Raw genomic sequence first — 26,237 nt, forward strand, 5'->3', positions numbered from 1 at the left:
TGTATCCATGTATAGAAATAGTGGTCATCTGCTTAGTAGATCTGTGTGACCCAGCACTGCATGTGTAATAAAAAGTGTAGGCAATATTTTACAAAGTAATTCTAACACAGCAATTTGAGTAGAACTGAATTTGAGTAGGATTGGATTGTCTGTTCTTCTGCCCTCCATGCAAGGCCTTATTCTGCTGCCTTAGCCCATTGTGAGCTATACAAGGCAGTGTTCCACTGAGGAGCAGAACTTTGCAGAGCATCTCCTGCCATTTAAATTTCAGGTTAAAGTTGCTTACTCCAAGAAATATGAAATAATACATTTCTTATGGCAAACCTCCAAATGCAATAATGATTGTAATACAGTTCTGAAGTTTGTTTTGGTTGCAGAGGTATGGAAGGTGTAACCTCCCTGCAGTATGTTCACAAAAGCATATAAACCTTACTCGGGTAGAGCATAATGATAATGTTCACATTGTCAAGCTATGCAGGAAACTCAGTGGTCACAGTGCCACAGCAGGCTAGTGACAATATTAGGTCAGGTTTTTGGAGTTTGATTCTTCAGAGACTACATATGCATGGTGTGCAGCTTGTGTTTGGCTGCTGGTGTAGAAAATAATGAGTTTCAATAGCAAAACCAGGGTACATTTCACCACAGTAAATGTATGTTTTCATTTTTGTATGTTTTCATATGTTTGAAATGAGCAAGAAGGTAGTTCCAAACTTGACCTTTGTGTGTGTACCCACAATTTGATCTAAGAAAAAAACCACCCTAGAACCCTAGCACTTTTAGTGTGTCTGTTATTGTCCCGTTGAAATTGAATACGCATACATTTGTAAGATGTATAAATATTTGCTTGCCTAAGTAATGATTGATTTTTGTAAGATTTTAGAATTTATTTGCTAGCTATTTGTTGGATTAAGTCTTCTACTTCATATGTTAATTTGTGACTGTAGTGTAAGGTACATTCCTAGATCAATGTAGCTTCTCCGAATTGTATGTCTAAATGGAGATTATCCTTTTCTCAAAATTCTCATTATTATGTTTATGTCTGTGGCATTCTTTGTTAGATTCCCTTGCAAGATGAGAAAATTTTGGCTAGGTATTGCAGAAAACTCTATGAATTATGTTACAAAAAACTATTTGAATTCTTCAGCAACCCACCCACCAGCCTTAAAATAAAATAAAATAATCTGGAAATAGCTGAATAGTTGACAACAGTGGATGAATGTTCTTGCATACTAGTGCAAGAACAATATATACATGTTATAAATACATGCAGATGGGGAAAGTACATTGAATTTCAGATTTATGATGTCCATTCAGTCTGAACAGCATTTTATCAGATGAAGCAGGCAGTAAAAGGGGGGAAAAAAACGCACCACTAGTTATGGTAGTCTTATGAGCTAACTAGATATATTAGTAGTAAGATACAAAGCGAACATGTTTGTCTTGTCATAAATTAATGCGTTTATCCATTCATTATTACTATATTGAAATCCTCAGTTCGGTGTATCTTGACTACTTCTCATCAGTTGGTCTGTGGAGAGGAGAAACAGAAGTCTTGTCTGAAAAGTGCGGTATTGTAACATAAAACAGTGAACTGAGTTGGCTAAACCTTCATGATAGAATTCATTGCAGTAGAGCAGACCTTAGGACTGAGTGTCTGGAGGATGTTTTCACAGCAATTTATATTCAGGATTAACTTTGTAAATTTTGAATTGCAGGACATGACCATACTCTTCATTTTTTCAAAGTTCCATATTCATCTGAGAAATGTTATGCTTCCTGGAAGAAAGAAAAATCAAATTGGCTGGCTTCACATGTTTTGTTAGGGATTATAGGGTATATTTCAGAGAAGCCTCTCAAATGATACTCTACTAAATAACAACAAAAAATATTGACTTGTTAAGCTGGGATATTTGGAAACATTAGGTATTTATTTTCAAAACTATGTCATAGTTTGTTTTTTTCAGGCCCATTTTCAGTGGCAATTTGTTAGTAGCATTTCCACCAGCTAGCATATGCTTCATGTTGGCTGAGGTCACCCTGAAACTGGGAAAGGATTTTCTCTTTTATTAGATTGATATTTTTTGCTAAAGTTCACACAGGTATCAGTTTGAGTCATTTGAAAGGCTGAAAGTAAGTAGAAGAAACCTTGAGGAAGGTGAAAAATGTGCATAGTAGAGCTGAACTAACTTTGTGAATTGCTGAGACACCTGAAGTTCATTCAGATTTGCTTTCCAGTGTGTGCTTGTTCTGGGCTACTACTGGCTAGTATTGCTCAAATACTCTGTATTTTGGAGTGTGGTCTCCAGCTGTGCTCTGCGAATTTGGAGAATTGTGGAAATACTGCAGAATTTCCTCCTCTTATGCAAAAAGGACAGCCCCGTTTGTGGGAAAAGTAGTTCTGGTTGCCTTGGACTGAAAAGCATTTGTATTGGGAAGCTGGAAATACTTTATTCATTTGAAAGTACCCAAGGAATTTCTAAAATACGTTTTGCTTTTTGAATTTTAAAACAAGATACTGTGTTTCTGAACTTGAGTTGTGCAGGGAAAGTTTTTCCCACTTGTGAACCTGTCAAAATAATAACTAAAAAGAAAAAAAAAAAAACACAGATATTTCTATGGAGATTTGTTTTAGCATTTTTTTTCTTTCTTGTATGTGCAAGTAAGCCTTTCTGAAATTTCTACCTTCATCTGAGGCTATGGAACTTTATTATGAATTTCTGACTTGAAGTGTAAAGGAAGTAACAGCTATACTTCTTTTTGGCCATTGAGTCAAAAAAAAAAAAAAAAAAGTGGTGGTGAGTAGAGGAAAGTAGGTATGCATCAGATAGCAGGGCATGAATTGATAGGAAAGCAAAACACTTGAATGATACAGGACTGATGAAGTGAGGAGCGAGAATCAATCTATTGTAAGATAAAAAGTAGGCTTAAATATTGTACCTGCTTTACTTGGAATAGTTATTTCATGTTGCTTATAAGATTTATTTATTTTTATTTATTTGAAGGCTAATCTATTTTGTAAGTAGGTCTGTAGATGTCTTTGAGCTAACAGGGAGAAAGATTAGTAGTAAGGCAAGGCTGCTTGACTGCGGCCTAGCAGTCTGCAATTTGATGGTCTCATGGAAGCTGAGTAGTGCAAGACACGAGGTACCTGATGAAGCTGTATATGGTTGGTATTATGTAGTGCCAGATCTGTGGCAGTGTTACTGTTAACTGGGGGACATGGCCTGAGAAGAACTTTGTGGAAAGCATTTGGAGATCTGTCCCTATTTTCAGGTACAGCTGGGTTCTGCCGTGCTAGAAGCCTAACGTGTGGCTGTGCTCCGAACCTGCTTTTGCAAATTTGTTGAAATATTTGGATGAGGTCTGCAACAACACGATAGCAGCTGTTGTACCGAAATGCTGCTGTAACCAGCTACTTACCTGCCCTGGGCTGTGATGCTTCTATTGCCTGTAGTGACTGCTGTCTCAGGCTCGAGTTGTAAAGTATTTAAGAAGAAAAACTTCAGCTACTCTGAAAATCAGCTGGTGTGTCAAAGTGGTTATCTAGTGAAGTGGAGTCTTGGTGTGTAACTAGTTCACTCAGAGCAGCGACTTACCACCATTTTAGTCTCTAGAAAAATCCATTCATAATCTCAGTAGCAGTCCTCATGAAATAATAACATAACCCAAGTTCTTTCTACGTGGGTTTGGGTAAGGCCTGTGGTGTAGTTCTGGTATGTTAGGCTGCCTTTTCATTTTTGGACATCATCAGTTGCACGGGCAAGGTTCCAGAAAGCAGTCTCTGAGCTGAAACGAGGTTGCAGTTGGCAGTGTGCTCGTTGTGACTGAGCTGGGATTTGAAGCCTCTCTATTGATTACACCATTTAAAGCTCTGTGGATTTTTTCATGGGAACATGCTGGCTTTATTCTGCCATCTACAGATTAAGTGAAATAAAATGGGAAATGCTTTGGTGTAAACATTGAATGAACTTTGGGTTTGATTCTTGTGGAGAATTTCTAAGCAGGAGTAAGGCAAAGTTAGCCCTAGCGGATCTGGTGAGTTGTCATTACAAATATTGCATCAGTTTGAATTATTACATATAATGAATAATTAAATCAATTAAGTACTTCACTACTGTAGGTAGTATTTCAACATACTATCTGGGGTTTAGTCCTACTAAGAATGTGCTTGTGATCTTTATCTTTAATCGTACATAGCTTTTTTCATGTCCCAAACGAAGTCTTACCATTGCAAGACAGTGGAAAATTGTAATCATCAAGTTTAGCAACACACGTGGGCATGTGTGCTCTCTTAAAGCTAATTGTTGTTTTATGCAAATATTTTGGCAACTGATTGTGTTAACACAGTGATTATTTCCTGAAGAAAAACAGGTGAAGGCAAAAGCAGATTACAAGCTCACGGTACCTTACACCACAATGAAACTAGATCTGTTCAGCTAGCAGCGTGGCAGATGTTTTTAGGATTTACAGTGACATCTCCCAGCAGTCAGGATTAAGACGTGCTTTTTTGCAGGGCCTCAAATGTCAGTGAAGCAGCTGAGTGCTTTGTGTATTCAGGAGCTGCTGGCAGCTGTGGAGGAACAGGGGCAGTGGTGTTTCCAGACAGGAGCACGAGGGGGTTGGTCAAGGGTTTATGTGCATTACAGAGCTTCTGGTTTGTTTGATGTCTTGCTCATCTATTTATTTTTCACTTTGTTTACACAGAAAAGTTTGCTCAAACTACTTCAAGGGAATCGGTTAATTGATGGTGATTTTCTAATGGGATGTTTTAATCTTTACTGAACTTGAAATGCATAGCTTTAAAGCCTATCATATCTAAGTTGAAAAGACAGTTTATTGGAATACCAAATTGAAGTTTTAATGGGAAAGAAGTCAGGAAATTAAGAAATAAAGTTCTGATATGGATTAAATTAAGAATCCTCTATGGTTTGTCTGTGCAGTGCTTTTCATTAAGGAATCTGCTCCCTTTTTAGACCTTGCTAAAAAATCACGTTCCTTAGCTTCTGTTTTCATTTTCAAATAAGTACATGTGTGCTTCTAAGAGATGTGAGAACAATTAATATGTGAACAGGGAATGTAAATAACACTTTTTCCTAACCCTATAGTAACCTTGACATCAGTGATTAGAGATACCGTCAATCCTTTTAACTAGTGGTGTAAAGCTGTGCAGCACAGGTGAATGGATCTACAATGTATTGCTGCTAAAGGCAAGTCCTTGGATTCCCCTTGGTCCCAGCTGTATAATTCCATGCCCTCTGTTGTGTTTCTGCTGGTAGGTCTTGAATTGATCCAATTCACAAAGCTGACAGAAAAAATATTTACCTTCCTGTCTGTCAGGGTCAGTTTTCTTCAGGGTAGTATTGGATATTGCTTACAGAGAATCTCAGAGGAAATATCAGAGCAAGCGTAAGGAGCATGTGGCAATGAAGAAAGCAGTATGGAGGGAGGGCCTACCATTTAGGAGGACAGAAAATCTAGATACCATTATACATCTACTCACAGACAGTAATTAGACTGACCCAACTATGTTGCTCCCTTCACCCTAAATTTTGTTGGATTTGTGGCAGGCTTCTCCAAAATCCTTCATTCCAAATAAATCTCTGGCTTCTTGAGTTCAACACTCTGTGAATCCCTCTGGTTTAACAAATAAAGTTTTGAAGAAATATGGAAATTGCTGTACGAGAGAAGACAGATCACAGAAGAGAATAAGCAAACTTGTTTGGAGCCAGAGTAGAAGTAGAGGCTCATCCTAGAAATGCTTGCGTCACTGCGTTGTACTGAAATGTAGCCTGCCTGACTTCTTACTAATCTGAAAATGAAAAAGAGCTTATTTCTTGATCTCCTACATGAGAAATTTCTTCATAGGAAAAGGTGTTTGGAGATTTGTATTTAATGAGGCCAGAGCTGTGTCAAAATTAACACCTAGAACGGAGGAAGCCTAAAGGCTTAAATGTGGTGTCTGTACCTAGCGATGCAGAAGCAGTGACCTCAATGCGACAGAACAGTATTATGCTTGCCAAATCATGTCAAGTTTCCCTACTGGAAGTATAAAATCAGATTGGACCTCTCACTTACTTTTCCAGGCTTTTGGTGTAGTCTTTGATAAGTGCTTAGCAGCAGCAAATTCTGTTACAGATCTTAGGTTCAGATTTTTATTCCTACCAACCTTTTATTTGTACATAAAATGGACATAATTCAGTAATACAGAATTGCTGTAGTCGATTTTCTTACCACCTTGTTATATTAGTGTTATGTATAATGAATCATTTTAAAAAAATGATACTGTCTTTTCATGGCCTTGGCAAACTAGGAAAACAGTTCTGATATTACAGTTGTGACTGTGTTAAAGAATTACTATTATGTTACTGAAGTTGTGTTTTGGACGATTATGTACTGAAGAAAAAATAATTCCCCAGTGGGAGTTACTCTGTAAAACGTGCTGATTTTTTTCCTGGTCTAACAAAAAGCATTAGAATATATCCATATATCGGTAACTGAAGGATGCTGAAGGATGGGGTCTGTGTAGGTCAACATGTTTTTGGTGAAGGCTGGATTTCTGGAACACCTGAAGACTTGGCAATGAATGACCTCCTGAGGTGTCAGAGGAGTTTCTCAGTGCAGGCATTTTGTGCAGAGCCAGGGGAGCAGCTGGAAGGAGCCCAGCACAGCTGCCTGCAGTTGCTTGGCCTTGGGTGTGACAGCCTGGCTGCAGTCGTGATGCTAAGTTCTGCCTGTTGAGAATTTGGGAAACTTAAGATATGTAGACTATTTTAATCTGTGAAGAATTGCAGGCATTCAGTGTTGACATGCTGGTGAGTAATTGTAATATAAGACAGTAGCACATAGATGAGGTGTTACATTTAACTGCTACTACATTTAACTGCTACAGCTACTGTGCTGCTCCTGAGCTTTATCTGAAAGACGACCCTAATTCAGAAAAGTACCCAAGCAGTTTGTCTGATGCCGTGTTTTCTGCCCTCATCTGCTCTTAAGGGTGCAGTTCCATGTCCTTTTGTACAGAAGTGATGCTGCTGGTGCAAACTCTTGCTCTTTGTGCTTGCTATGCCCCTTAATTGTACACATGGTGCTGGCTCTAGGGCTGTCCTATACTTGCTGGAAAGCTGACTGTGAGAGGCTGAAGAAAATTTGTTCCTTGTCAGGTAGCATGATTTCAGCTGCGAATCTGGAGTGCATGCACTTGTATTTGTTTAAAGATATGCCCGTAATAGGCATCTTCTAAGGGGATGTTTCCACTTGGACTTAGCTGTGCCCTATTATCAGCTCATCCCAGGCAGTGCTGTGGCAGCATTGCTGCTGCTGCTGGAGGTGACACTCGCTGCTGAGCATGGCCCAGGCACCTTGGCACAGGCGACATGCTGTCCTCACCCCCCACCCAACAGAGTGGCTCTGCTCTTACTTCCTCTGTGTTTGTGGAGGTAGGGTTTGCCCTTTCCTGAGGTTACATGGTTATGAGGCTAAAGCATCGTACTGAGAAGTTGCTGAGGCTTTTGCCATTTTCTTGTGATTTGTATTGTGGTTGCCTGCTGTCAGAGATCCTTTAATTCTGTCCAAGCAACCTGTTGGCTCTGTTGTTCAGCAGTTGAAAATGAGAGTCTCCTAAAGCAGCTCACATGTTAAAATGCCTGCCTTCAGCCTTCTCTCTCCTATACTTGTGTAACAGATGTTTTAATTTTATATGTGAGCTGTGGGTGGCTGTATGTTTTCTTTATTAGTTTCTTGTGAAATTAGATTTCTATTACATCTACTTTATTTTCAATTATTAAGCTAACTTGTCAAGTAATCTTGATGCCTTCACAAATGGCAAGATGGTAGTAATAATATTCTGCATTACATTTTGTATTAAGGCCAGATGGGACAAGCAGTTAACTAACTATTATCTCTGGCTACCAAAGGGATCCCAAATTAACTATTGTATACGTATATTGTATTAATGAATACGTGGTGTTTTGTTTCTTCAGCTTGATGCGTTAGAAGGTTGTCAGGCTGAAATGGAAGTAGCAGTGGCCGTAAGCTGTGCTGTTAGCAACTCCCAGCAGCTGCTAGGAATGTGTCGACCACCAGGCTGGCTGCTACTCTCCAATACTGCAAGTTTGCAGGCTTCTGGTAGTGCCCCATGGAGAGCAGGGTGCTGCAGCTTCTCTGTGAATGGGAGGAGTTACAAAGCACCATCAGCTAGCAAGCTCACTCCATTCTTTTATATTTCCTTTCACTGCGTCCTTTATGCATGTCTCCTTCAGCAGAGTACAGGAATTGCAATTATGCTTGGAGCTGTGGATGTCTGGGAGGCTGTTTTGGGTTTTGACTGTGCTTTATGTATCCATATAGCTACCCAGACTCTAGCAAAAACAAGAGCAAAAAAAAAAAAAAAAAAAAGGGGAAAAAAAACCTCTAAAACAAACAGAACAATAACAACAACAAAACACATACGCAAAAAAAAAAAAAAAAACACACCTAAATAATCACTCAGAATTATTTCTGTCTATTACAGTGTTCTTGCTGGGAAAACTCATTTCATGATAATTACAGTGTAATTTCAGTATATTCCCTCACTAATATAGTACGCTTTTCAGAAGATGAAAATGCACACAGGAAATTAAATAGGGCAAGACAGCTGAAGGCTGAATCCGGTCTTTATTTCTTCATAAATTTCTTCATCCAGTATGGTATTGCATTAACATCACTTGATGTTAGTGATTCATATTTGTAGAAACACTTGTAAAATTTGTTTGGCTTTTATGGTGGTTAAAATGTACTGTTAAAAAGTAAGGTAGTCAATGTAAGAATGTGGCTGGAGGATCTTAGCAGCCTGGCAGCGTGAGAACATCAGTGCTGTTTTGGATGCAAGGTGGGCTTCACTGTATTCTCTGTCAGAGTGCAGTTATTTAAGGCCTACAGGCATGATGGTTGGCAGTGCCTGAGGACACATAAATGATGTGAAATCCTTTTTCAGCATGCTACATGGGGACAGAAAAAAGGTTTTTGAAAGTCAACTTTTTTAAAAAAGAAAAAACAAAAACAACACTAATGAGGTAGGATCAAAATATAGCATGGAGTTGAAATTACAGGTAATAGAAATTCAAAAACTGATGCAAGAAGCTTTCTGTTGGCACAAGTAACATCATTTGGGATTAATGTATTTGGGGTAATTTACTCTAGCATAGCCAGCAACCACTAGCAAAACACTTGAAATAATGGATATGATAGTGATGCTTAATATTCCTTGCCACTTGCATGGATTAAACTCTGGATGTGTTTTAAGAAAGTACTTAGCATGTGTCAGTTTAGGAACAGCACAAGAAGTTAAAAGTTAGCTCTAGTTCTCCTTTCTGATATATTGCATGGGGTAAGATGTTACTGAAAGCTGCTTCTTTTACTTCTTGCTGGTGTGAAAATTTTATCTGTACATGTTCTGTGGTAAAGGCTTGAAGACAGATTTTGTATATCCCTGGCAGTAGTTATGAGAAAGATTAGATGAAGTGAGTCTAAGTTCTTGGTCCTTTTTTTTTTTTTTTTTTCTCAGAAATTGCTGCAGTTTTATCAGATCCTTAAAAGGACTAATTACATCTAGGAGGTTAAAAATGCCTGAACTTCTAAAGCTAGTTTCTTCTCATTTGGTTATTGATTTCTTTAAATTTATTCTTAAAAATTTCTTAGATCTTTTGATTTTTTTTATTCCATTTTTATATATGGTTTCATGCTTACTGGTTTGAAGTTTCTTCGTTCCTATCTAAAGTAACTGAACTCCTGTAGCTTAACAGTGAATAAGTGTGAGTGTACACCCAACCCCACCCCTGCCTATAAATGCTACTGCCAACCACAGTACCAGTGCTCAATTTTGGCAAGGTGTGATGAGCTTTCTCCTTAGCGCAGCTGTGTCCACTCCCTCCTCTGCTGCTGGTCTCTTCATGAACATCTATGCCCAGAGTCATTGTCTGTGGCTCTTGGTATGCAGAGGAAGTCAAAATTTAGGTTGGTAGCGTGGTCACCAAACCTCACCTTTCTGAAGGTCTGCAACACTTGGGTGTATTGATCTGTACTTGCTATGCCACCACCCCGAGCGATGGTAAGCTCCCTTCATGCAAGAAGATGGAATTCAAGTCACTATCAGCTTTCTCCGTTACTTGTTAAGTATTAATAACAAGACTCAAGCAGGAGGAAAGCTGTTAATGATGACAGCATTTAAACAGGATTACAGATATTTCCTTCACCTTCCCCCAAGTTGTTTCCAGATGTCAGACATGGTTATCTAATTATTTGATGGTTCAGTTTGGATTTGTGTCCATGGCAATGTGACAAAAGTAACAATCAAGTCACTGAAAGCTTCATACAAAATTTCTGGGTTGAGGACTTTGTTGGCAAGTGCAATGCTGCTGACTCAGCTTTATCCACCTTTTTGCCCCAAACTCTGAAAAAATGCTGTCTGAGGAGTTACTTGTGAAGATGTCTGGAAACAGGGCTCCAGAGGTCATGTGCTCAGTGGGTAGGGAGCTGGTGGCTCCAGGCTTCCTCCTCTACAGGGATTTGGAACAAGACTGTGGAGTTAACAGCAAAGGGAGAAAAAATAGCTGATTTTCTTTCCTTTTTTTTTTTTTCTTTTTTTTTTTTTCTTTTTTTTCTTCTCTCTTCCCCTCAAAATTCCCAAAGGGGATGAAATAGCTTGTATTCCCACAAAGATGATCAGAGGGCTAGACTACCTTTCCTATGAAGAAAGCCTGAGAGACCTGGGGATGTTTGGCCTGGAGAAGTCTCTGGGGAGACCTCATTGAAGCTTTTCAATACTTAAAGGGGGCTTATAAAAAAGTTTGAGCAACTTTTTACTCATGCAGACAGTGCTAGGACAAGAGGGATTAGTTTAAAACTAAAAGAGGGGAGACTTAGGTTAGAGATTAGGAGGAAATTCTTTCACTCAAAGGGTGGTGAGGCCCTGACACAGGCTGCCCAGAGGAGCTGTGGATGCCCCATCCCTGGAGGTGTTCAAGGCCAGGCTGGATGGGGCTTTGGGCAACCTGGGCTTGTGGGAGGTGTCCCTGCCCATGGCAGGGGGTTGGAACTGGCTGGGCTTTAAGGTCTCTTACGACCCAAACCATTCTGTGACTCCCACTCCGAGCTGAGGAGTTCCAAGAAGGAATACTAGACCAGAGCTGGGAATCTCATTCCTCTGGTCCCTTGCCATTACAGATGTGAGAGCACTCATTTCTGGATACTGCTTGGTGGGCTTTTAGTGCTGTCCAACCAAGATAACTGAAAACACGCATGCATTGGTGTTGCTGTTTGTACCATATTTTACCAGGTTGTTTGCAAACTGATGAGGTAGTCAAGTGTTGCTAGGGAAGGCGACAAAGCAGAGTGGTTTCATTAATGGTGTATATTTGCTTCTAAACAATCAGCTGGTATGTTCTCCTCATGCCTTGCAGAATGTGACCACAACATCTCAGTACAATAAACACATCTTCTGTAATGCTTCTTAAAAGTTGCTGTTAGCTGCTGTGACGTTTACAGTAGTAGTAGTAGTAATGATGAATGTTTTGGGTACTGAAGTCAATGTTTTAAGTGGTTTCATAGGGTTTCTATGCAGCAGAGTGTAAGAGAATGCTATTTTTAATGTGCTTTTATTTTATCATCCCGTAGATTGTTGGTTGCCCTTCATGTTTTATCGTTTTGATCAGTTTCCTGGGGAGTATCAAATCATTCACTCAGTGTTTAAGGCAGAACAATTACAGTGAGAAGATATATGAAGCAATAAATTGCTTTTGAGCGTGATGAAATGCCACAGCAGTGATGAGACCTACTGAAAAAGTGAACTGTTTGTATAAGTTTTTTAGGGAGCTTTTTTCTGTTTTGGTCTCGATAAAAAGTGAAGCAAGTGAGGAGAAACATGAAAAATCATATAAAACTTATTTCACTCTGAGACTACTTCACTTTACTGCCTGCTTAGTCTCTAGTTTGCCTGTGGGCTGCTGCTGAAACTCCTTTTTGAAGAAATTTGGCAGCGTGGAAAAGGAGCAGTGTTATTAAAACCACAAAGGATCAAACATGTAATGGTATGTCTTAGCAATGTGGATACGAATATTTGTAGGTGGACACTTTGTGTAATTGCAGTATTCTGTGCATGTATTTACATGTGTTGACATGCAATTGGAATTGTTATAGAGACAAATGGGGTTATTGCTTATTTCAGTCTGTAAGGAAAAAATGCAGTTGGTTCTCTTGAATTTGGGGGGGGGGGGTGAGGGGTGAGTGCCATAGCTGCAGTTACACTCTAGGTATTTGTAATGTCTATTGGAAAGCTTTTGATTTGCTGTTTATGATCACTGCTAAAAACATTAACGTCTAGGGCTTTTCCCTCTTCCCCTTACAGAGACCAGTAATTTACAGCTTCAAGTCAGAATGTGAAAACCAAATGAGGATTGAACTTGCCTCTGAAAACTGTTTCAAAGCTGTTACGTCGCAATAAGCATTGACATTTCCAGAACGCTGTGCAGTTTCATCATCTTTAATCCAGTGCTTTCAGCTGCACCTTTCTTTTAATAACATCCATGAATGTATTTTAATTTTGTTCTGAAAATGCTTTTGGGAAAGTTAATTACTGTTATCTGTAATTGAGTATTTGAAATAATTGTTTCAGAAACTTGAAGCTGTCTTCTTATGACCAAAGAAGAATGAAAATGCAGAAGGGCAAGATAGAGGTTATTATATTCTATGTCTGCTCAGTAAGCATGCAGTAAAATCATAGTGGGATGCCAGTAAGCTTTTAGAATACTTTATGTAAAGACTTGCAAGTGCAATATGAACCGCAACGTGAGGAGAAAAAAAAGGGAAAAAAGAAGCATCCAAGGGTACTGAATTTCTTCATCTGTGTCTTTAGCTAGTCTGCTCTAAAACCATATTGAAGTTGTTGATTCGTTACTTTTTTCCCCAGGAAACATAAATTACTGTTTTTTCTTGAAATCACGTCTCACTTGTGGTGAGATACATTTTACCTCATTCTGCATAGCATTTCATCAAATTTTCAGTGAATGTTTGTATGTATGTGTATATAGACACACGGTTTTATAAGCCAGCTGTGGTTTCTTGTTTGGGCTACTCAAATGCATAGACTCTTTTGAGACTGTTTATGTATCATTATGTTGTAAATAAAGTTTTCCTTGAGGAAGGCCTACTATAAAGTCTGCTAGAAATGGCATCTCTGAATCTGGTTGCGCAACATAAACTTCTGACACATTTGCTAGGTAAAAACATTCCCTACAAATTAGGAGAGGGTAATTGCAGTAGTTGGATTTATGGTTTGTATCCAACCTCACATTTTCAGAGACAAAAATGTAGGAATAGTTTGGTGCATGAAATTTTTAGTGTTTCATAGGGCCCTTTTTGCACATTAAATATAGATGGGTTGTATACTTTGAGTATTTACAGGTGTCTTCAAATGGTTTTACTGGAGCTTGCACTTTGCCCACAACTACTACCAAAGAAAACCATAGAGCAATCTATGAGATCTAAAGATGAGCTGTTGCAGATGTTTATTTAAAATAATTAAAAATTGTAATAAATTGTAGAAGTAGACATACTGGTGAATGCAATATGCTGAAGAAATCTACACATTAATTAAAGAGAATGACTCATTTGCTCCGAAAAGTCCCTGAACCAGACTGTTTGAAGCTTGGAGGTGGTGTAGCGTAGCATGGTGGCATTGCTGCCATGTTCTTGAAGAATTCCCCAGTTAGGTGCTTTTGTTTGCTATCATAAACAGATACTGTATGAGATGGGCTTTTGTACAGATTGTCTAGTTTATTGCTTTATTCAAGCTTTTTTTTTTTTTTTAATTTTGATTTAGATAGCTGAGTTCTAACTTGATGTAAATATTGTTCTTCTGTTTAAGTAATCCAGTTAGGAAAACAATAATTTGAATTTTTCGAAGATGCTAACATAATTGGAGCGATGAAAAATGTTTTTCTCTGGAAGGTCGCTAAGATTCCAAAATATTTGTCCTTGCCTGCTTTCTTTACTAGGGAATATTTGGAGTATGTGTGTACAATTCGAACAAATTTAGAAGCAAATTGAGACAACTATCCCTTCAGTGATGATAAAATTCTGACGTTCATTTCATAAATGGTAACCAAATATGGTTAGCCTTGTGAAACAGCCTGACTTTTTCCTCAATTCCACATGATGGAAGTTACAGAAAAGTTATGTTTTCAAAGCAAATTCCTAAAAGGCCAAATTCACTTCTGAAGACCAAACTTCTTAGAGCCTTTTGAGTTGATTTTGGCTTTTACCTTTACGACTCTACCTCTATTACTCCTTCCCATATCCTTCTATATATTTCTTTCTATATCCTTTAGTGGCCAAGACTTAGTGCCTTCATCAGCTACGTTTATATAAGACTGTTCAATATAAGTGGCCTTTAAACAGACTGGTAAAAACCAGGTAGTGTTTTTACCTGTGGGCAGGACAGACTTTGAGGTTGTGAGATTCAAGTGAAATAACCAGGTCGGTGGGCAGTTGTCCAATAGGAGCTTGATATTGAGTATAAAAACCTGAATTACTTCATTCAAAGTGATCTACTAATTTAAGTTTGCGTGTATAAAGTTGAACGCTTTAACAAGACAGATGCCATGATTTCCTTTTTGTTAGGAGTGAGACTACCTGCATTTTGAAACAATCCTTTGAATATTTGTGTTAGGAGTCCATGGAGGGTGTTTTAAGGCATGGTAGAGTGTGCTACTCATGATTAATTTTAATGATCTATTTGATGCTTGTTGTTTATAGCCAGCGCATGGTACTCTAGACACCAATTTTGTCACTATATTGAGACTCATAAATTGTGCAGAAATAGCATTTAGTTGTAAATAAATATTCGGTGCCTGTTGATCATGTAATCAACAGGTAGTTTCTAGATAACTGCATTTCTGTAAATTAATCTTAAAATGCCTTAATTTCTTTTTGCATCTGCTTTGCATGTAGAGCATGCCACTTACATGTAAATATTTGGGACTCTGGAAGGCTGAGAGTAGCCTGTGTAGATGGATCCTTTCTGTTTTCATGATCTTATCTTCAGATAAGGAGTGCATAGCTGCATCTTGCAGTTATGGGCTGGGGTTAAATTTTGTGCTGCTTTTTCAATATACTTGGATTTTTGTGAAGTGTAAAAAGACAAGATTGTATTTGCAGAGAGAGAGTGGCTAGGTCTTTAAACAGATAAAAGTTTGCTCTAATGTATTGACTGATCGCTCTGCAAAAATGACACTTCTTAGATGGGTGTCTTTGAAAACATTATTTGCACTGTATATGAAGTCACTAAACTTAGTTAGCACTGAAATGTGCCATGGTGTACCTGCTCCAACAAGCCAGCATGCTTCTTGCTCTCACATACTTACCTATTGATTTTTCTTTCCTACCTGCTAAAAACGCCTTTTTGAAAAATTCTGTCTGCGGGCTCATCATTCCTTTTTTTTTCTGTGTGTGTTATTTTCAACAAGAATAGTGCTGCTGCATCTGTGGCGATGTGACAGCATAAGTAAGAGAAGACGGGTAGTTAGAGGCTATGCAGTCTATTAGACTGACTGCTGCAGCTGAGAAGTGACAAACTCTTGATCCACAAATGCCTTTGTTAAGGTCTGAAATCAAACCAGCAGTATTCCAAGCTAAATAAAAAGTGAAGACAGTTGCACAGAGTTCAGTTAAATATGGATTAATTTCACCATCTTGTAAAGAAAAAGTAGCTCCCAGGAGGCGAGGGGTGAGAATAGGTGGGGTGCTCTTGGTGGAGGGGAAGGGGTAAGAGAGAAAGAGACAGAGGCTGTTCAGAGCTGGTGGAATGTGAGGAGCTGGCTGTGGAGGGAGAGATCATACAGAGCCTGTAATTTTTATTTTATGGCCCATTAGATACATTTGGTATCTAGCAGAGTTATGAATTTTAGCTGTGATGTCAGTTTAGTTGCCTGTAAAACTGCAGCCTCTCTTCCAGAGCTTCCTATTTGGGAAGTGGTTTGTTGGTTTCCCTTGAGGATGGCCTGAGAGATTAGAGATGAAGCAACTGTTTTATGAGAAGTGTCTCTCCATTGATATTTGGCTATTTTTGTCCTGAATCGATTGTCTGCATGAATTTATTTCTTTTTCCTTTGTTTCTCTGTGCTTAGTTACTGTTCTTTCAAATAACCTAAAATACAAATACATGATGTTCAAATAAATCTAGATACTTCTTCAAACTATTTTTTTTTCAAACACTTTAAAGCCAATTTCATTGTACATTAAAAGTGGGGTGGATATTATACTTGTGAAATGCCACCTTTTAATTTGATGCTTAACTGAATAAAAATAATTTTCTTGATGCTTACAAGGTTTGTTTTGTAGTTTCTAAGCATTTAACTTCAACAATTTGTCACATGAATACTTCAGTAGTTCCTCTTTAGTTAGAGTTCCTAAGACATAATCCTGAAGATCAGAAAGTCAATACCATGTTGGAAATAAAACGATCTTGTTAATCAGTAGAGAAGACAGGTGGCTCTTCCTTTTTTTCAACTTGGAGTAGTAAGGTTATGAAAGCTCTCATTTTATGGTATATGATACAAGAGGTTTCCAAATTTTAAGCGCTTGTAACCTAGATGGTTTGCTGCTTTTGGATGCCTGCACATGAATTGCTCACTTTGCTTTTTATGTCCAGTGACTTATTGGTTGTAAGAGAAAATGGGAAGGAAAGTTTCTCTGGGAGAAAATAATAATACGGTTTTGTTTTGTTTTGTTTCAAAACAAATGTCCTTAACAGGTTTGGGCTTCTGTGTGGCGTTGTTTCACTTTTCCTCAAACATAAAATACAGAACCTATGCATTTGAAATACCAAGGGCTTAATGTTGCTATTGTAAAGAACAGAGGTGTGCTGGGTTAGCTTAAAGGCAGAGCTGTGTTTCGGCATTCCTGCTTATGGCCCTTTCAGCCTGAGAGAACGTGGAGAAGGGAGGAAGTAAAATAGATGCTTTAAAATAAAAGGCATTGAAAGGGTTTATTTTACTTGTTTGTCTGTGTACAAGTTGGAATTCATTGCCGTTGGGCAAGGACTACTTGGTGACAATTTTTAGGCCTCCTTGGAATTCTTTTGGTCCTCTTAGAGACTATAGCTAGTCACACAGCACCAGTCTCTTAGCACACTGAGTCATGAGCACCTTGAAAAATAGCATTTGCTTCTTTCAAAAGTACTGTGCTCAGAAGACTTGGGGGGAAATAATGATAGCTTGCTTCCAAATAGAAGTGAGAATAGTTTTTCTAACACAAAAAAGAAAAGCTGATAGTGTATCCTTGTGAAAACTATGCTAAGGTACATGGAAAATAAGGTGATTGGCAACAGCCAACATGGCTTCAATAAAGGCAGATCGCACCTGACAAATCTGGTGGCCTTCTACAGTGGCGTTACAGCATTGGTGGATAGGGGAAGAACAACTGACATTATCTAACTGGGCTTGTGCAAAGCATTGGACACTGTTTTCCATGACATACTTGTCTTTAAATTGGAAAGATGGCCTTAGATGATCAACTGTAGTCCTGCTTAAGTCGAATGTTATGAGTAGTTGGGAAAAGAGAGAAGATAACATCGCTCAATCTCTATGAAGATCTACCAAGTAGTTCAGTCCCCCTCATAGTACATAAAGTAGCTGGGGAAGTTTCAGAGAAGGGCTATTAGCGCCATCAGTACAAGGAACGATCAAGATGTAATTCTTCAGCCAGAAGAGATAAGGAAGATGGTCTGTGATATCAATATCCAAAATCATTAACAACTTGAAGGAGATTAGCATTAATGGTTTATCAGCTATTCTAGTGCAAGAACTTGGGATGTTAAGAGAAGAAGTATGTTAAGCAAAAGACAGTGATGTTTCATGGAACAGGTAGTGGAAGAACTGGAGTTGCTTACCACGAGATGCTGTGGGTAGTACAAGTAGGCATGCATTTGAAAATATATGGGGCTCTTTGAAGACAGAGGTGTGCCATTGAGAGTTAGCGAGTAGAGCACACATCTGAGAGGGTAAAAAATCCCTGGTGTGAAAAGAGACTACATCCAAACCTTTTAAATGGGTAACTGGAACTTGGTTTTTGGGTGGGGAGAGTCATTGCAGAAAGATGATGATCCCTTCTTTGTCAATAGTAAAGATACAAAACTATTCCAATTGTTTTTTTAATCAATGTATGTATCAATGCTCATAAAATCTTGCTTGCCAGGGTTTGCGGAAGGAATAACAGATCTGTAGTAGTGGTCCCCTTTCCACTGGGATCAGTTCAGGCTTGGCTGCTGATGCTTGAAACATCTGTATTTTTGCACTTATTGTAGGCTCAAGTCAAATAGTCAGAAATGTCCTAACATTAAATATGATGTTTCTTTTCACTGGGTCTTGTCAGCACAGTATTGTTTAGGCTGAACTTGGTACTGAATAGAAATGACTAAATGGTTGTTAACCATTCAGGTAGGACATCTGTTCTTATCTAGGGAATACTATGAATGTGTCCATTGCTATTTTTAAAATGTTTTTGTTTAGTTTACTCACAGCTGGAAATCGTTATTTAAGGGTGTAATCATAATATGGTGGCTGTCAATACATGTAGTGCTAGGAAACTTATGCATCTTAAGTATCAAGACAACGTCATCCTCTGTTATTCTGTTGTACCAAAATGAGTAAAACATATCAGTTCTTGAACACCTGAGTTAATTTTTTTCCTCTATCAGAAAATGAAATGACATTCTTCTGAAATCTCTCTGCAAGCTAGATTCTACCCTGTGGAGATGCATATGCCTCCCTGCATCAATGAGGCACAGGGATCTTGTCAGAGAATTCCTCCTCGTGAAGGGGTTGGGGGTCTTTAATCTTTCCCACTCCTTGGGCTTCCTGAAGGAAGGGTGTGATTCATCTGTTTCATCTGAGCCTTTTTTTTTTTTTTTTTTTTTTTAATGGGAGAGGTGGACCCGTGGCTCAAATGGACCACAGCAAGGAAACTTCAGTTTTATCTCTTTGAAGCATGCTGTCTTACCACTTCAAGATTTAACTAGTTTTGACCCTTAAAATATAGGAGTTGGGGTTAAAATCATACATCTTTAAAAAACAAACAAACCAAAAAAAAAAACACACCACCACCAAGAGGATAAATCTTCTTGAGGAACTTTGTGGCTTTGAATGCTTAGGTTCTGCCTCAAGCTCTCCTCCTGCAGGAAGGCTGAGATTGATAATAAAAGCTTGTGATATTGTGCCTCCAGGAATTAGGAACTGGGAATTACTGAAAGTTATGCCAGATGCTGTGAACTTAACATAAAATGGTGAGAATTGGCAGATATGGAAAGAAACATCCTTCACTGTTGACCTTTAAATATGTTGAGTTAATGCCTTTTACAAATGCACAATACTTGCAGCAATAACATTTTGGTGTTCTGCCTTCCTTACCCTTCTGGTACTGCTAAAACTGGTAAAAGCTGTAATTAAGCTGTCAATACCTTATTTTAAAGTACAGTTAACGTTCTTATTCTAGGCTATTTTTGAAGTAAAAGATATTATATTGGGAACTGAGCCAGTGATTAATAACACTTTTTTTTTCTTTCTTTCTTTCAAAGACAGCCAAGAAGTGTAAAACAAAGGGGGAAACAATTTTTTTTTTTAAGTGTGTTATCTGAGGTGTGTGTTGTGATATGGCCCTGGAGTCTTGTGCCAAAATAGAACTTCTTGGAAAACATAACTAATTCTTATCTGAGTTGTATATAATTAACTTTTTTGTAAGAAAGGTAATTTGAGATTCTTTCAAGCTGTGTGTAGAATGTAGAAAATGTTTAACTTTGAGTTCTTTTTTTTTTTTTAATTAAGCATATGCATAATAAACAGAGTAAATATGGGGTATAAATGAAGAGAATATATTTGTACATTGTTAATGCATTTCAAAACTAAAAAAAAAAAAAGAGTAAACTATTCATGTTTGTTACAGGTAATAGATTATTAAAAGTACTTGTTTGTTCTGCAGGATTTGTTCAGTGACCTAAGTCAGCAGCATTTTCTGGAGTGAATGTAGATTAGTGCTGTTATTGTCAGCATGAAGTTGGTATTTAGTGGCATTACATGATGGATTAATCCACAGTGGTTAGGGCATTTTTTGAAAATGATGATTTGAGTATCTTTCAATGAGCTGATGGTTTGTAAAGGTGGCTGCATCTTACCTTATCTCACAGCTTGGGTCGCGGGCTTGGCAATGGGCTGGGAATGTTAATGTGGCAGAAGAAGATGTAACATAAAAGGAGATTTTAGATTGTTGGAGTGTTGCAGTGAATACTGTTTGCCAGCATATAAAGGGGGATTTCTAATTTTTCAAATTATATGCTTGCTTGTGTTGTACAGTCATTTGTTACTACCTCAAAGCTAGAACACTCTATTTTAGTCTTTTTGGTAATGGGCATATCACTGCAGAATTAAATTGTACCTGTCTTTTTTAAGACTATTAGCTTTTCTATTTCTGAATGAAATTACCCTGGTAAAGCCTGTTGCTTGTTTTTGTTAGTTCATGTATATAAGCTACGCTTTAACCGCAGAATGATGAACCTTATTTGTGTTGACACTGAAAACAGCAAATGCAGGAGGCAATGCTTAGTCAAAAGCCCGACCTGAGTGCATTCATGTTAGTGAGGTAGTATCAATCTGACTAGTTCATTTGCCAACACTGAAGTTACAAAACCTGAGGATAAGAGGCAAGTTGTACACCTAATGCTGTTACAAATTTGTTGCTGTTGTATCGGAGCTGGTTCATTGAACGTTAGGTCGTGATTGCCACTGGGTTGCAGTCGGGCCTTTGGTGCACTGCAGGTGCCCCGAGGGATAGAGGCCGTTTCATCATCCATGGTAGCCGTCTTCTAACTCTCCTCCTGCAAAGCCAGCCTTCAGTAGGCATCTGAGGACACTGAGATTTTTGGAGCTGGTTTTGCACAGGCAGCTGTGTAGGTACATGATGGAACTAGGGGGGAGTCCCTAATGAGGAGTGGGTGCTTCACTTCCCTCTTCCTGCTGCAAGTTCATCTCTTAGCCTGTAAATCACTGTAAGCAGCCTTGTGGGTGCCTGAATGCCTGGACTTTCAGGTCCACTGAGACAGCAGCTCCTCCTCTGTGGCTTCTAGTGAAAGCATTAGGTGTGGTAGAGTACTGGAGGTCAGTCCTGTGCAGTTAAGGCTTCGCTGAGCTTTGCAGACAGCCAGTGTCCGGTGGACAGTGATGACTGCAGCTTGGGGGAAGACACGGTAAGGATTCAAAATGAATTTGAGAAACTTCAGCTGCTGCTACTGATTCCTGTCTTGAAAATACTTTCTTAAATAACTAGCAAGGATTAGAAACCTACAATTATCAGCATTTATGTTTTTAATTATTTTTTTTTTGTCCCTAATATTGTCTATTGTGTTACTTCTGAGCGACAACAACTATATCCATTTTCATTTTGTTACTTTTCCATAAAACTTAGACCTAAACTTGTTTTCGTCACAGGTGCATTAATAAATGAGGGTAGAAAATAACTGTTTTGAAAAGCGTAAGTAGATCGGTGTATGTAGCACTGAACTGTCCAAGGTCTTCAATTATTTCAAGTTGGCAAAAATTAGCTTAAACCAAAAGTCTGAAGTTATAAGTAGAGATTCTTGAATTTTTGTATGATTTCTTCCCATTCCCTCCATATCACACAACCTTCTCTTCTCCACCCTTGATAATGGAGGCTTTTCAAAACGTATTATTAAAAGGGTTTGTACTTTCTGTAGTGTTTGTTTCTCTCCCACAGTGTTGTCATTTTACTTTTCTACTTGCTGTTTAACATGGAGCAAATGCTTGGGATGTCACTTCTAATTTTAACCATCAGTTCAGTTCTCTACTCGATATAGCTAACAGGTTTTCTTTCTCCCTGCAGCAACAAATCTATTGTAGAATCCTTTCATGCTAACACACTTCCACTCCCCCTCCATGATGCATGGAGACAAATGTACAGGAACGCAGATATAGCTCAGACTTGCCACTGTTTGACAGTTCTAAGTCTCCTGGCACTTTGATTTTTTGAAAGCTTTTTCACCCCCAGTTCAGAGAAAAATGGAAATCTGCAATGACATAGTTACAAATGCAAGTTACAATGTACGTTGCAAATTCAGTGTGCATAGTTAGAAGCAATTGGAAGCCGTACTGTTTTAGCTTCAACTACTGTGTGTTATCCTTGCTACTTTAAGAATGTAATTCCATTTTTGTGCTTTCTAACTGCAAAAATGCTGTAGAGATGAATATGCAGTTAGCAAACACCTGCTGATGTGTTCCAGTACAGGTATCTTTTATTTCAGTACTAGCTGTGGAAATGGTCAGGTGTCTTGACTGGTCTGATTCAAAACTCACAGCAGACACAGCCGATAGCAGAGGATTATTTAGGATTTACAACATCATCCTGATAGCAAAGCTTGGCCCATCATTTGGCTAAGCAAATAGAAAGATACAGTTTCTGCTCATTCTAGGGTTTGGGTACTGTTCTACTGTAGCATCATTACTTGGATATTTTAAACTAGGATATTTCTACTTATATTTATGAATCTTTTATTTTCCTATCCAAATCACTGGTTTAAAACAATTTACTGTTTGTTTTTGCTGCCTGTGGATTTGGTATGTATCCCCCAAAAGGAAAAGTGAATTAACAGTTAGTCCAAATAAGCTCATATTATGTACTTAGAGCAAGAGAGAAATTTGGTGTCCCTTTAAATACTGATAAACAAAGCTGATCTGTGAGATATGCATAATGGATCCCTTGATTGCAGTTTTTCATTTCATTTATGGGTAAATTTCCCATTGGCTTTTGTGTGCCAGATAGAGTATAACTCATCTAAATGATTAAAAAAAAAAAAAGTCTGTAATAATAGTAATGCTGAAGATCTTTTTCTTCAGCTTTGTGTCAAGATGTGGGAGATGTTTTGCAGCGGCGTGTGCTTTCTCTTCTGGCAGTCTTATGCTCTTTTCATCTTTTTTATTGTTTCCCTTCTTGTTCCCTCACATGTACAGAAAAAGTAACAGCACATCCTCTGATCACAGTACTCAATTGTGTATCTTGGAAGAGCATATACATTCATTTGAAGTTGCTGTGTTATTTCATTCCAGCTTGCATTGGTGTATGGCATGGAGTAGTTCTTCTCTGGAAAGGCCTTTGTACTACAGTATCTGCCATCTCAAAACGCAGGAAGCTTGAAATACTCTGCACCTTCCTTTCTTGTGTTTGTAGTTCATGTTGTATGTCACCTGAACCATCGTCTCACATTGCAGCGTGAGACAAACACTGCTGATTGAAACTCTTGTTAATTATTTGATAGTTCTTGCTAGCCAGATGATATTTTTTTTTCTACATACACTTTTCTTTACAAATCTAAACGTCAGCTCTGTAAGTTTTGGCAACTAGAGCCAACTACAGGAAAGCTTTGATTGCTTTATTCCTGGCCTTGTTGTATACCTGACTCCTCTGAGAGCCATGCAATTTGGAGTTGCTTTTCTTTATATAGTGAGTCTTCAATTTACTGCACATTACTGCAGATCTATGATTTGGAGGAAATGTGAAATCTAGGTAGTTATCACGTTTGCATGTTTGAGCAGTGGGACATGAATATTAGAAGAGGAACCATTTTCTGTAGGTATGTAATGGGGCAAAGCTGTTGGAATTGATCTGAATATTTTTTTTTTGGACAGAAACTGGGTAGAAGTCTTTCCTATATTCACAGTTGAGTGTTAAATTGACTTAGACCTCTGTTAGCTTCTGAAATAAAACCTTTCTTTAGGTTGTTTTTTTTTTTTTTTTTTTTTTGCTAAAAGATTGCCAGCTCTTAAAGGAATTGGGCTGCGTTATCCACTTACCTAGGGACAATCAGAGTGGAGACTATATAGGTCTTCATATCTCGCTTCAAAATCTGAAGAGTTACAATAGTCATCAGCATTCTTGTGGTGGAGAGCTCTTCCTAGTTAGTTTGCTGTTGTGTTTTAGAAGTATTATTGCCTCTTTTCTCAGGATGGATTTACCTGCTTCTGATAAGGGCTTTAAGATGTTGATCTTGTATTTTACTTTCCCTGATAAGATACTTGAAGAATACCTCATTTGACAGCACTTGGAAATCATGTCTGCGTTGCCATATATGCTCAATTTGTTGGATTCCATAAATAAAAAAAAGTTTTCGATGCAGCACTTGTGCGTCTTGCCTGTTTCATTACTTTTCCCTCTTTTTTTTTTTTTCCTCTAAATGATCTATTAAGGCTAAAGTTAATCTAATGAACTTTTTTTTTTTTTTTTTTTTTTTTAACAAAGTCATTCATTAGGCATCAAATGAATGGAACTAAAGTTCAGGCTTGTGGTGAAATTGGTGTAGAATGAGAAATTTTCCATTGTTAGGGACAGTTGGAGTAAAGAAAAACTCGAGGAAGGAATGTTAAAGGAAAAATTTACGTTTGTCCCTGAAGAATTTCACTGAAATAGATGATGAGCTCTGTGACTTGTTGGCATCCTGCAATGAGAAGGCGAATGGGCACGTGCTCTAATGGTTATTTATTACCAGATGTTAGGGATAAAAAATGGATAATAAAAATTTTAAGGGAAAAAAAGATTAATTCTGAGGGAGTGATTGATTGCTTCACTCTTCTTGAAAAATGAGTCAGACTCACTAAACTAGAAGAAGAGGCTTCATCTTGTCTATAGAGCACTCCCCAGAAGTGATGCTGGTGACTTGTATTACGCTCTGCAATAGGCCCATATCACTTAATGCAATCTGAATTGCATAGCCAGACACAACATTCAAAGTTTCAAATTATGATAAAGAAATCCTTTTAAAATGAAAATTAAGTAGAAATGCCTACTGGAAGATTGCATGTTTTCTTTGCTTGAAAATACTGTAGAAGCCAACTTTTCGTTCAGCATTAGTAGTAAATATGGAAGTTGGCATTACATGGACTTAACTGATTTGCTTAGGAATGAGGTGGCACCTAAACCTATGCAATGAAAAAAATAGTTTTTTTTTTTTTTTTTCTTAGTTTACTTTGTGGTCTTTTCCAACAGTTCATTCCTGTTAAAGCTCCTTGAACTTAAGTAGGGTAGCACAGATAGGTAATTAAAGCAAGCCTGTATCCATCTGCCTAGTGACTATTCTGCTTCGTTGTTTTTGTATCAACATGCTGTGCTGGCGGCAAACAGCCAAACAGAAGGACTTCCCTGTCAGGTTTCAAATCCTAATGTTTTGTCATCTTTACGTCTCACAGAGTTCGGAAGCCTCCGAAGTGGTAATCCTGGAGCGGTGCTGGGTTGTGGAGTTCAGAAGTAAAACAGATGTTTCAATAATTCTCAGTAAGTAAGACACAGCTCAGTATGTTCACTGTGGATTTCTTATTTTAGTCAACAAAACCAACAAAAAAGCAACCATCCAGACACTGAAACTTTGTCATAAACTTAGCTAAAATTTGTCCTGTTGTCTGTTAATGATGTATACATCTAAATATTGCTTGTCTCTGAATTCATGCCTGACGAGAAAATCCTAAAAGCTGTATTTTTACTTTTTCTAAAATAAAGTGAAAGTAATAGTCTTCCTCTGACAAGAAGTTTGATGCTTCGGTTTGTTAGGTATTATGTAGAACGTGGATTTTATGTTGATGCACGTTTAATTCATTGTATTCAAAATGATTTGTTATTGTTGACCTCCCTATTAATTTAGGGTTTCCTATTTTTTCTAATCTCTTATCAAGTTTTCATTCGCTGAATTGAAACAAAAAAAAATCATAGAAATCAGAATTATAATTTTAGTGTGATTTTCATTTGGAGAAAATGCTGACATACAGTTTTCTCTGCAAGAACAACTGAAATAACCATCGTGTTTAATTTTTTTTCATGAAGTGGAGTCTTTCCAATACTACCGCAGAGTATAACTCTTCAGATGAATTTGATGTTTTCACTTAGCTTTGATCTAAGAGGTTTACAAAAGCAAGCAAGTTTTACCTACCCAAATCTAAATGTCAAGTGGTGTTTTTTTTTGTTGTTTTTGTTTTTTGAATTGCACTGAATATGTTTTCTCACAGTTTAAACAGTCACCTACTGAAGTGGTTCTTAGTGCTTGGTTACGTTTGAGAAGGCAGTGACACGAAATGTGCTCATTGTCTTTCATCTTTTTCTGGATAGTGTTTTGAGAAATAGGTCCAGTTCCGCATCTTCACTAATGGAATTAAATCTGATGT

General features: G+C 38.0%; 1 protein-coding gene across 3 annotated transcripts in view; it reads left to right on the forward strand.

Annotated features, from left to right (window-relative positions):
• Positions 1 to 26,237, forward strand: part of INPP4B (inositol polyphosphate-4-phosphatase type II B) — a 296,612-nt gene that overhangs the window by 76,007 nt on the left and 194,368 nt on the right. For all 3 annotated transcript variants that reach the window (XM_084285787.1, XM_084285788.1, XM_084285790.1), the window contains exon 4: positions 25,272 to 25,356. In XM_084285787.1, coding sequence (XP_084141913.1) covers positions 25,272 to 25,356 — 85 coding nt within the window. The remainder of the gene's footprint in view (positions 1 to 25,271; positions 25,357 to 26,237) is intronic.

Source organism: Netta rufina (assembly GCF_964035555.1).
Source record: "Netta rufina genome assembly, chromosome: 4".
Lineage (NCBI taxonomy): Eukaryota > Metazoa > Chordata > Aves > Anseriformes > Anatidae > Netta > Netta rufina.